The sequence below is a fragment of the Poromitra crassiceps genome (assembly GCF_964638095.1).
Source record: "Poromitra crassiceps genome assembly, chromosome: 2".
NCBI classification, from domain to species: Eukaryota; Metazoa; Chordata; class Actinopteri; order Beryciformes; family Melamphaidae; genus Poromitra; species Poromitra crassiceps.
In genome coordinates, this window is record NC_139624.1 from 96,867,703 (window position 1) to 96,880,586 (window position 12,884).

The 12,884-nt window shown below is 45.1% G+C and overlaps 1 protein-coding gene across 1 annotated transcript in view; it reads right to left on the minus strand.

Annotated features, from left to right (window-relative positions):
• Nucleotides 1–1,020: 1,020 nt before the first annotated feature.
• Nucleotides 1,021–12,884, minus strand: part of LOC310770912 (NACHT, LRR and PYD domains-containing protein 3-like) — a gene marked incomplete at its 3' end in the record, with an annotated part of 67,974 nt that continues 56,110 nt past the window's right edge. Inside the window, exons 13-16 of the mRNA XM_083631863.1 lie at nt 6,607–6,677; nt 5,700–6,184; nt 4,785–5,108; nt 1,021–1,167 (exon numbers count right to left, since the gene is read on the minus strand). Coding sequence (XP_083487989.1) covers nt 1,021–1,167; nt 4,785–5,108; nt 5,700–6,184; nt 6,607–6,677 — 1,027 coding nt within the window. The remainder of the gene's footprint in view (nt 1,168–4,784; nt 5,109–5,699; nt 6,185–6,606; nt 6,678–12,884) is intronic.

Genomic DNA, 12,884 nt, shown 5'->3' on the forward strand with positions numbered 1-12,884 from the left:
TGTAATCTATAGATTAAATTTAAATTTAAATTAGATTAAAATCCCCCCAAAATCTATCTGAATAACCTAAGAGGGGAATTCCCCCCTATTTTGAATTTCTCGCCCTGGGTACGCACCATTCAGAACGCCAGTGCCCCTTCCACTACCATGGTTTATGCAGCAAAATGGGCTGCGTTCCAAGCCTGGTGTGAGGTAAAGGGAATGGAACCCACATCGTGTCCCCTCCCCACTATCCTCTCATATTTACAGTCCCTGGTGGACAGAAATCTGGCTGCAGAAACCATAAAAGGTTATGCAGCAGAAATGTTGTCATGCCATGAAGGTTTTGGTGATAGAAGAGTTTTCTCCCATAACCTTCTTAGGAGATTCTTGAGAGGTTTGAGATGCAGCAGACCTGTCGTGCGCTCACTGGCCCCCCAGTGGGACCTGCCCTTGGTACTGTGCGCCCTTGGTACTGCGCGCCCTCAGAGAGCCTCATTTTGAGCCGACAAAATATGGCTCAAAATGCTCTTATTAAAAACGGCCCTCTTATTGGCTCTCACTTCAGCCAAAAGAGTGAGTGACTTGTTGCTCTGTCAGTGGCACCATCGTGTCTGTCTATCAGAGCAGATGAAGGATCACCCACCTAGCTCTGTCAGTGGCACCATCGTGTCTGTCTATCAGAGCAGATGGAGGATCAGCCACCTGGCTCTGTCAGTGGCACCATCATGTCTGTCTATCAGAGCAGATGGAGGATCAGCCACCGTGTTGCCAAATCCCTCCTTTATCTCCAAGTCTCTATAGCTCCTTCAGATCAAGAACTATCTCCTTAGAGGCTTCCTGTCCCCCTCCTCACAGAGACCCCTCTGAGGAGGTGACACACTGCCTGTGCCCAATACGTGCTCTGACACAATATGTTTTACGCACGTCAAAAACCAGGTGGAGACAACAGCTGTTTGTCCACTAAAGAGTCCAGTCACCAGGGGCCGCCCTATCCACACAGCGGCTCTCCCATTGGTTTTGAGATGCTATCACAGAGGCCTATATGGAGACAGGAACCGAGCCCCCACAGGGCATCAGGGCACATTCCGCCAGAGCCATGGCCCCCTCCATGGCCCTGTTGAGGGGTATGTCTGTGGCAGACATCTGTGCAGCGGCTTCATGGGCCTCAGCTGGTCCCTTCATCCGCTTTTACCTGAGAGATGTCTCAGAGAGCTCTCTGACCCACTCAGTACTGGGAGCACGAGAAAGAAGGTAATACCTCCTTCTATGCTTCTACAAGCACTAAATAGTGCAAACCCTAAACCAAGACAAATGGTGGGGTTTTCTTAACAGGGGTCTTCTCCCTCTAATAGGAACTTCCCCTGTCCCTCCTCCTTAAGGAAAGGTTATTAGGGCACAACATGCTTGCCTGGGTACCTTCTCCAGGAGACTATTTATCTCCCTTTCCTCCCGAGTTTCCTGTAGAGAGCAAATGGTGCTTCATGGACATGAAAGGATAGGCTAGAATCTGATTCTCCCTATTATGTCTTGATAGGTCCAAAGGGGAATACCCTGCCTGGTCACCCCAGCCTCTGAAAGGGCGGAGCCAATAGAATATAAACAAAGGTTTGAAAGTAAACCATAGTTTATAGATATTGGCACGGCCCTTTCAGATCTGGGCACACTGCTCCACAGAATAGTGAAGAAAAATGACTATTTTGGGAGCAGAACGATGTGCGCGCCCGCCTTATATACCCCACATGCTGCCCTCAAGGGGAGTGATGTGCAAGGGGGCGTGGCCATGGTTGGTGACAGCAAGTAGAAACAATCTTCAGTCATCGCTGACGTGAGGGATTACTATCCAACATGCACAGCCTCTGAAAGGGCTGCGTCAATATCTATAAACTATGGTTTACTTTCAAACCTTTGTTCTGCTGCTGAGTTGGACAAAGGGAGCAGCATTATGTATTATCTTGAACACCGTATGGATGTTCTTCTATGGATATTGGAATACATGATTGTATTTTCAAAATGTAACATTTTATATCGGGAGGTTATATGGCATTGGTGATGTTGTCGTGGTTTCTTGTCAAATATTTTCAGGGCTTGTTTATGAAGAGACTCAAGCAGCTTTAGGGATGTATTATGACCCTAAGACATTCCAACCCGTTCTCACTCCGAGCGCGTAGCATATTGACGCTTTGTCCCGTCCCTTGTGCGTCGCTTGTTACTAACATGGTAGCCTTGAGCGACACATGAAACGACTTTGGCTTTCCGACTAAACTCAATGCAAACCCATGGAAGTAATCTTTGACGCTTATGGCAACTGCTCCCCCATTAGCCTAACTGCTCCCCCATTAGCCTAACTGCTCCCCCATTAGTCAACTGCTCCCCCATTAGGGTCTGGAGGAGCTAACCTCTCCCAGACCCTAACCCTAAACCTAACCTCTCCCACCCCCCATGCATAAACCTAACCTCCCCCAGACCCTAACCCTAACCCTAACCTCTCCCACCCCCATGCCTAAACCTAACCTCCCCCAGACCCTAAACCTAACCTCTCCCACCCCCCCACGCCTAAACCTAACCTCCCCCCAGACGCTAATAGGGGAGCAGTTGACTAATGGGGGAGCAGTTAGGCAAATGGGGGAGCAGTTGCCATAAGCGTCAAAGATGACTTCTATGGGTTTGCATTGAGTTTAGTCGGAAAGCCCAAGTCGTTTCATGGGTCGCTCAAGGGTACCATGTTAGTAACAAGTGGCGCATAAGGGACAGGACAAAGCGTCAATATGCTACGTGCTCGGAGTGAGAACGTGTTGGACATTCAGACAATAGGAGAAATGAGAAAAAATAATTGTGTTTAAAAAGATCTTGGATGCCACAGTAGTGAGCGAGTTTCTGATCTGTCTGAAATTGGCTAGATTATGGCCCAATCCCAATTCCTATCTTAACCCTCAATCTTAACCCTCAGTCTCAAAAATGTGCACTCCCGCGAAGTGCTAGTGCTGTCCCAATTCTCACTTTGTTAAGTTAAGGGTCGAGTTTGAGGGCTCTACGGCCCTCGGTTTTGAGATTTTCCACGACCACACTTGGCGGTGAGTGCGATCCCAGAATCCCTTGCGTGTCATCAGCTAGATCCATTCAGATGGAAGATGGCGGCGAACGGAGGAAAAAAGTAGCCCGACAAAGTTAAGTATTTCCTTGTTAATAGCGATGTAAAAATTACGATAACCATTGTATTAGCTTAGTTTAATGTCATTTTATGGATTTCCGTTTTGGAATCCTAACAACAATGTTGTTGCTAACGAGTGGGTGCTAGAATGGCCGTGCTTTCCGACGTGAGGGCTGGCTTGACTGCAGTTAAACACTGCAGTCAAGCCAGCCCTCACGTCGGAAAGCACGGTCATTCTAGCCCCCACTTGTTTTGTGGTGCGTTGCATTACACGTAGGCTGTATCTTGATAAAAACAACTCAACAACGACATTACCACCGAGAATTATGGCATTTCGTAACAACGTTAACAATGTTATAATATAATAATAATAATATGGCTTGACCAGCACGGCTACTGACTATCGATAGTTAGCAACAACAATTGTTGTTAGGATTCCAAAACGGAAATCCATAAAATGACATTAAACTAAGCTAATACAATGGTTATCGTAATTTCTACATCTATATTATCAAGGAAATATTTGTATGGATGCTTTTTTCCTCTCCTTTTGAATTGACAGACTGGACGGAGCTTTGGCATACTGCTGCCCCCCACAGTCTGAAGACGTATCTGCCTTTAAGGGCTGTCCCATTTTAAAGTCGCAAGATAGCCCTTAACACTTAGTTTTGAGGGCTACTAAGATTGAGGGTTGAGTTTGAGGGTTAAGATTGAGGGTTAAGATAGGAATTGGGATTGGGCCTATATTTCAATGTTTGGCTGAACTTCCTTATATGCTTTTTAAAGCACAGAGTGGGATCTACAATAACATATTTAAACTCATCAACATTTTTTATTGATGAACATATACAACACAAACGTGATGTTGTATGAATATGATGGACTGGATTCAGACCTCAGGAAGACTAGCTGGTGCCACTGACATGAGTTAATGGGGATCCTTACTGTGTGTGTGTGTGTGTGTGTGTGTGTGTGTGTGTGTGTGTGTGTGTGTGTGTGTGTGTGTGTGTGTGTGTGTGTGTGTATGTGTGTGTGTGAGTGAATAAATAAATAAATAAATAAGTAAATAAATACATAAATACATAAGTAAATAATAAATAAATAAATAAGATAGGAGGACTAACCGAGCCTTCCTGCAGTTCCTCACAGCTGGGATCAGTCTCCACCGTCCCTCCTTTGATGTGTTGTAGGCCTGCAGGTCCAACACATCTAGAACCTCCTCTGACATCTGCAGCATGTAGGCCAGAGCTGAGCAGTGGATCTCAGAGAGTCTCTCCTTTGATCTGTTCTCTGACTTCATGAACTGTTGGATCTCCTGATGTACTGACTGGTCATTCATCTCCATCAAACAGTGGAATATGTTGATGCTTCTGTCAGGAGAGAGATTGGAGGTGTTCATCCTCTTCAGGTTGCTGATGGCTGTCTGGATGCTTTCTGGTCTGCTGTCTGTCTGACCCAGCAGGCCTCCTAAGAGACTCTGGCTGGACTCCAGTGAGAGGCCATGAAGGAAGCGGACAAAGAGGTCCAAGTGGCCATTTTTACTCTGCACGGCTTTGAACATGGCTTTATCCAGGAAGACATCCAGGGATTTATTACTTTCACCCGTGTATCTCTGGCTGCCCCACTTATCTTTTCCCAGGAATGTCTCCAGTACGTTCTCAGCCCTGCTTGTGTAGCAGTAGAACAGGTAGACCGCAGCGAGAAACTCCTGAATGGTCAGATGAACAAAGCAGTAGACCGTCTCCCCTAAGTGCACACACTCTCTTTTGAAGATCTCTGTGCACACTCCTGAGAAGACTGATGCCTCTCTGACATCAAGACCACACTTCTCCAGGTCTTCTTGGTAGAACATGAGGTTGCCTGTCTCCAGATGTTCAAACGCCAGTCTCCCCAGCTTCAGAAGAGCTTCGTTGTCAGTCTTCGTCAGCTCCTGTTGACTCCTCTCACATCTCTCAAACTTCTGCTTCTTCCTCTGTGTCTGAACCAGCAGGAAGTGTGAGTACATCTCAGTCAGGGTCTTGGGCAGCTCTTCTCTCTGGTCTGTAGTCAACATGTGCTCCAGAACTGTAGCAGTGATGAAGCAGAAGACTGGGATGTGGCACATGATGTGGAGGCTCCTGGATGCCTTGATGTGGGAGATGATTGTGCTGGCCTGCTCTTTATCACTGGATCTCCTCGTGAAGTACTCCTCCTTCTGGTCATCAGTGAACCCTTGTACCTCTGTCACCCTGTCAACACATGTAGGAGGGATCTGATTGGCTGCTGCAGGTCTGGAAGTTATCCAGAGGAGAGCCAAGGGAAGCAGATTCCCCTTGATGAGGTTTGTTAACAGCACATTTACTGATGATACCTGTGTGACGACAGACACAACCTTGGTGTTCTGGAAATCCATTGAAAGTCTGCTTTCATCCAGGCCGTCAAAGATGAACACAACTTTACAGACAGAGAGCTGCTCTGCTGTGACCGTCTGTAATGTTGGATGGAAAACATGGAGCAGCGTGAGAAGACTGTACGGCTCATCTTTGATCAAGTTCAGCTCCCTGAACGAAAGCGGAATCACAAGACTGACATCTTGATTTTCCAAACCCTCTGCCCAGTCCAGAGTGAACTTCTGCACTGAGAAGGTTTTTCCAATGCCAGCAATGCCCTGCGTCAGAGCTACTCTGATTTTTTTCTCTTTTTCTTTCTTTTCATTCTCTTGGCCAGGTAACCTTTCTTCATTTTCTTTCCCTTTCTTCTCTTTGTCAGGTAAGGGTTTAAAGATGTCGTGGCACTTGATCTGAGCTTCATGGTTCTCCTCCATGTCCTGTTTGAGTAGAGCAGCATGGATGCGGATCTTCCTCTTGGACAATGTCTCCATCTGCAACACCTCATGTTGGGTATTAACATCTTCACTTTGTCGCACTGTGATGTAGAGCAGAGTGTAGATCATGTTGAAGGAGGTTCCAGTCCCTGCTTCAGCGCTTCCTGCTTCAGTTCCTTCTGTCACGAATCCACATCTCTTTATCAGAATGATCTTATGCTTATCTAAAACCACCTGCAGAGCACCGTCCACTGGAAGACATGAAGGAGTAAATAAGGGTTACTCAAATACTGTATAGTATCTGGTATTAATGTTATATGTGTGTGTGTGTGTGTGTGTGTGTGTGTGTGTGTGTGTGTGTGTGTGTGTGTGTGTGTGTGTATACATACACACACACACACACACACACACACACACACACACACACAAACTGTGTATGTATATATCACAGAAAAGGAAGAATCTGGAGCACACGGGTCACTGGTGAGATGGTTTCTTTTTAATAGGCTAAGTGCACCAACGTTTCGACGCAACTTCATCAGGGTTAAACAGTGTGTAACAGTTGTTCTGTGTATGTATATATGTTGCATGAGAAAGAACAATGTGTCTGTAGCAACACAATAAGTCCTGGTTGTAGAAATAGTGACAACAGTAGATACACTCCAAGTCTTACTTTGTACGATGCTGGTTTGACTGGATGTCTGCAGTCCAGGTCTTCGTCTGTCATCACTCATCTTCCTCTCTCTGTAAAGATGAAGGCAATTCATTCATACAAATTAGAATAGTTTATAAATGTAGTAAAACAACTAAAAAAGGGTTTAACTATCTTTTGTTGCTAGCAAGCAGAGTATGGAATTAATGGTAAGTATCAGTTGTGGTGGTGACATCTAGTGGACATAAATCACAAGTACAGGTTTGGGCAAGGAGGGCCACAGTCACATGGCCCGCAAAGGACTATGGGATATGGCCTGAGGTATTGCCACGTTCTGGCTTAGTGATTCAGTCTATCTTGTGAGCAGCGATGGAATATGTAGAGTACTAGGAAATAAGCGGCTCCAGCTACTTGCTGGGCCAAAAGAGAAGCGTCTTGTCTCTCTGTTCCTGCGTCTCTTCACAGAAAGACATGTAGCATCTTTGTTGCTAACTTGATGACACAAACATAAACCTGTCAAGTGTAGTCGATCACTGAGTACACAGATCATAGTGTTTACACTACATTACTGGTGGGCGGGATGAGACAATTTGATTGAAACATGATGGACGTGCTATTGATTAACAGTAGTGTTGAAAGCTGCATCAAATTAAACAGGGTAGTGAAGCAGTATTTGATGAAAAGAAGCAGCGACGTTTGGAAACACATTAAACTGAAATGCTGAAATTCCTTTTGAGTAAATAAATGTTGGCAAATATCGGTTATCGGCCATAACAGCAAAGTTGATATCGGTTATCGGTATCAACAATTTTCATATTGATGTCTTGCTGGCCAGCCTCCCCTCCCTACCGTGAGAGGAGTCTGGCACCGCAGGTCTCCATAATGGGATTGCCATGGTGGCGCTTAGCGGCACTGCCCATGGAAAATAGTTTCCAACAATCCAACTTGCCGTTTTCAGCATGTAGCAATGAGCTAGCGTGGAGGTTTGTGCCATTAGCTGGCTAGCTACTTAGCGTTGTTGTTTTCATTGAGGCGGCAGGGCACTATTTACAGTGACACACACAGGGAGGAGGGAGCGGAAGCCGCTCTGATTGACATGGTCAGAGCCAATGACAGAGCTTGTAATAAGCCGGGAGCGGACATCCGGCAGCGACTGACACAGTCGCTCCAATGGGACAGCAGAGTAGAGCAGGGGAGGGTTTATCCCAGTTATCCCAGACTCCTCTCCCGGTAGGGAGGGGAAGCTGGCCAGCGAGACTAATGCATCCCTAACTGGGTTGTTCAGCACACTCTACTCGGAGGCCTAATCACAGTATTTCCGAGCATTTCAAGACATTATTGGCTTGCTACACTTGTGGCTGTGAGCCAGTGTCGAAAAAGTGTGTAAAATCTAGCAGATAATGAGTACGTTTTGGACTTTTCTCATTTGGCTTCAAAACAGTTTTTTTTATGGTGTAATTTTAATGACTTTTTGCTGTTATGTAACAAACACTTTCCCCACAAGCTGGTGCATCGACTCCACAATACAGAACTAAAGTCACGGCCACTTCCAGTTTAGACATACGAACAGATTTCATCTGCCATTAAATGCTTATAAAAATAGTTTTACTTGGTCAAAGCACTCCATTTTGTTCTGAGTGAAATGTTCTATGGTCTCTTGTGATTCCAATAATACAGATTTTACTCATGTAACTTTACCGTCTTACTGCCACATTTTCAATGTTTTCAAGGTGCTTCTTTGGTGCTGTGGCAGCAGTGAGGGGGTGCTGCTGTGCTGCTGTGGCAGCAGTGAGGGAGTGCTGCTGTGCTGCTGTGGCAGCAGTGAGGGGGTGCTGCTGAGCTGCTGTGGCAGCAGTGAGGGGGCGCTGCTGAGCTGCTGTGGCAGCAGTGAGGGGGTGCTGCTGAGCTGCTGTGGCAGCAGTGAGGGGGTGCTGCTGAGTGTAATGTTCATCTTCTTCAATGATGAAACATTATCTTATCAACAGCTAGCTTCTGCTAGTTCTTTATTAACATGCTCTCACGTTCAGGGTAACACTTCTTCTCCCACAGTCTCTACAGATCTCTAGTGACTCACTGAGCCCCCTATGGTCAACATGGGTATCACACTTATACTGGATATCATCACATCCCCCTTCCTTTGAAGTTGTAACAAAACATATTCATCACATTGATATCAGTAACATCCCTCTAGTGTTAACACACCTAACATTCCAGACCATAACGATGTAGCCTGTCAAGTAAACCTCTTAATGCGAACTCCAGTCAGGTTTTTTTTTACTTTTTTTTTTTTTTTACAGTGGCATGAACTTTAGTATCAGTTCTAGCAGGCCTTCAATGAACTCAAAGCACTTTTCAACAAGACATCACATTATACAAACTTTTTTTTTTTTTTTTTTACTTATATACCTATTGACTTATTTATTTATTTATTCTAGCATGTGATTTATTAAACACAAATCCCTTAAGATAACTGAAAAAACAACATGCTACTTCACAGATCAAGTTTAATTGGTTTTTTGATTTCACGGGCAGATCTCCTCAACACTGGCGACTTTGTAATGTCCTCATGCGTTTCCGTCTGTCTGTGTTCATTATTGTCCGAACCTGTCACTGTCTGTGACACATCAGCTGTCACATTCACATCATCATCCGTCGACTCCTGGAAAGTCTCTTTTGTTTTGAGAAGGCTGCGGCGGTTTCTCCTGAGAATATGCCCTTCTTCAGTCTGTACTGTATAGGACCTTGGCCCTACTTCCTGAAGAACAGTTGCCTTTCTGTTCCAAGCATCCTGGTCTTGAATCCTCATGACATCATCCTTTGCAAGTGGTCCAAGAAGCTTGGTTGACTTGTTATAGTGATGCTTTTGTTTCCATTTCAGAGTCTCCCTTTTCTGTTTTGCATCTGCAGTTTGCTTGTTGCTTGAAACGCAGGGTAGAGTGGTACACAGCTTACGATTCATTAACAGTTCTGCTGGGGATGATCCACAGTCAAGAGGGGAGGACCTGTAGCTCAGCAGAGCTAAATAGGGATCCGAGTTACTGTCTGTAGCCTTCTTTAGAAGCTGCTTGACAATATGCACTCCCTTCTCAGCTTTGCCATTTGACTGTGCATGTTGCGGACTGGATGTCACATGTTGAAAGTCATATTGTTTTGCAAACTGCTGCCACTCTTTGCAGTTATAACAGGGACCATTATCACTAACCACTGTCTGTGGTATTCCATGCCTGGCAAAGATGGATTTGACATGGGTAATGACACTGCTTGCTGTAGCGCTGGGGAGCAATGCTATCTCTGGGAAATTTGAATAGTAATCAATTACCAGCAAATAATCTTTCCCATTTATATGAAACAGATCTGTTCCCACCTTTTCCCAGGGTGCAGTGGGAAGATCAGGAATCATCATAGGCTCTCTTGCCTGTTTGCTCTGGTACTTCTGACATGTTTCACATTTCCCTATCATGTTTTCAATGTCCTTGTTGATCCCAGGCCAGAATACAGTATCCCTTGCTCTCCTCTTACATTTTTCAATTCCAAGATGTCCTTCATGTAACCTTTGAAGTAAGTCCTTTCTTAGACTCTGTGGAATCACAATTCTGTTGTCTCTCAGCAGCATTCCATTTGCCACACATAGCTCCGATCTGATGTGAAAATATTTTGAACACGACCCCTTGGGCCATCCACTATTGATGTGTTCAATCACCGTTTGCAGCTCCTCATCCTTAGCTGTCTCGTCACATATTTGTTTTGACTTTGCATCAGATACTGGCAGAGAAGCAACTACCAGGTCAAAATCATATCTTTGCAGTTTCATCATGAGACGCTGAATTCTTGGTGACATGTCATTCAGATTTTTCTTGATTATTGATACCAAAGGGCGATGATCAGTCTCGACTGTGAATTTGGGTAAGCCGTATACATAGCAGTGAAACTTTTCTAGTCCATAAACCAGCCCAAGGCACTCTTTCTCTATTTGAGCGTATCTCACCTCAGTTTCAGTCATGGATCTTGAAGCATACGCAACCGGCTTCCAATCATCTCCTTCAGCTTGCAGCAAGACAGCGCCAAGCCCATCTTTCGACGCATCGGTTGAGACCTTTAGTTTCTTTGTTGGATCATAATATGCAAGCACGGGATATGTTGTGAGCGTAGCCTTTAGAGCATTCCACTCTCTCTCATGTCTTGATTTCCACTTGAATTCTGTCGTTTTGTGGAGCAGCTCCCGTAGCGCTGACGTCTTCACTGACAAGTTGGGTACAAATCTTCCAATGAAGTTTATCATTCCCATAACTCTGAGTACTTCATTCTTGTCTGTTGGACGAGGCATATTTAGTATTGCTTCTATCTTTGCCTCATTCGGCTCAACACCTTGACCGGACAGTTTCTCTCCCAGGAATTTTAATTCCTGCACACCGAACTAACATTTTGCTTTGTTAAGCTTCAGTCCATTCTCTCGTACCCTCTGGAGAACTTTTGCCAGCCGTGCATTGTGTTCCTGTAGGGTGGAACCCCATATGATCACATCAACGTAGCAGCGGACACCTTGTAGTCCTTCTATGACGTGTTCCATCGCACGATGGAAAATCTCTGAGGCTGATATGATACCAAAAGGCATCCTGAGGAATCGATATCTCCCATATGGCGTATTGAAGGGGCAATATCTGGAACTTTTATCATCCAGCTTTATTTGCCAGACCCCTGCGATGCATCGAGTTTGGTAAAGTACCTTGCACCGGCCATTTCACTTATGATTTCCTCTCGCTTCGGTATTTGGTAATGCTCACGTTTTATGCGTGCATTGAGATCACCAGGATCCATGCATATCCTTAGTTCATTATTTTTATTCTTTTTGTCAACACATACCATGGAGTTAACCCATTCTGTTGGTTCTTCAACCTTAGTGATGACATTTAGCTCAGACATCCTGTCTAGCTCCTTTTTTAGTCTCTCTCGAAGTGGAGCTGGCACTCTCCTTGGAGCATGGATGACGGGCTGTGCATCCTTTTCGAGTTGGATTTTGTATGTGTATGGCAAACATCCTAGCCCTTTGAACACATCTGGATATCTCTGCACAATTGAGTTAACTGTGTCTGGGTGTGCACTAACGGCTTCTGTGCAGTTAATGTGCTAATGTGTTAATGTTAACCCTCTTTACAAGGTCTAACTTTTCAGATGAGACTCCTCCTATCAGTGACTCACACCCCTCAGGTACAACAGAAAACAGTATATTGTGCACTGTATCCTTTACTGTTACTTTGAGTCTGCACTGACCTCTGCATGCAATGTATTTTCCGTTGTAGTCTTTCAGTGGGACCTCCTTTTTGAAAATCTTAGGCTTTTCTTTCATGCCATTGATCTCTGTCATGCTGATCAGGTTCGCTTGGGCACCTGTACCAATCCTTAAAGGAGAATTTCGTTTTTTTTTCACCTGGACCCATCTCCTGGCAATAATTATGATTTGGCCACTCACCCAGCGATATCCGTGGCGTTTCTGGCCGTCCTAGCGTTGTTTTGAGATCAATAGCGTCCAAGTCAGTTGTAAAATGGAGCTGATTTGGGGCCAAGTGTGAGCCTGTCTTTCCTGCATCTAAATAGCTATTTTTATTCCCGTTTTCGCCAAATATCGTCATAATCTGATGCCTCAAGAACCACCAGAGTGATATTTCGCCAAAGGCTGTTTCCTGGAGTCGCACAGGGATCAAATTACCTCAAACGTGATCTCGGTCACCAAGTCTCGTGAAGTCCCGCGATACTTTCCTGTCGACTGGCCAAATACAGGTAGGACGCTTTGCGGTGGTGGTTTTAGCGTAACCTATGTGGGGTTTGGCATAACCTTCGTTATTTCGAATCCCACATAGGTTACGCCAAACCCCACATAGGTTACGCTAAAACCACCACCGCAAAGCGTCCTACCTGTATTTGGCCAGTCGACAGGAAAGTATTGCGGGACTTCACGAGACTTGGTGACCGAGATCACGTTTGAGGTAATTTGATCCCTGTGCGACTCCAGGAAACAGCCTTTGGCGAAATATCACTCTGGTGGTTCTTGAGGGATCAGATTGTGACCATATTTGGCGAAAACGGGAATAAAAATAGCTAAGGGACAGTCCGTTATTTATGAGAGGGGGGGGTTATGGTGCAGGGGCGACTTTGTTTTCGTTTTTTTCCTTCACCCTCCCCAGATCTATAAATATTTTTCCATGTCCCTCCCTGAGTGACTGGAGATAAATGCATGACCCTCCCTCCACCATAAATAACCACACTTTATCATATTCACACCAAAGGTATAGAAAATATGACCT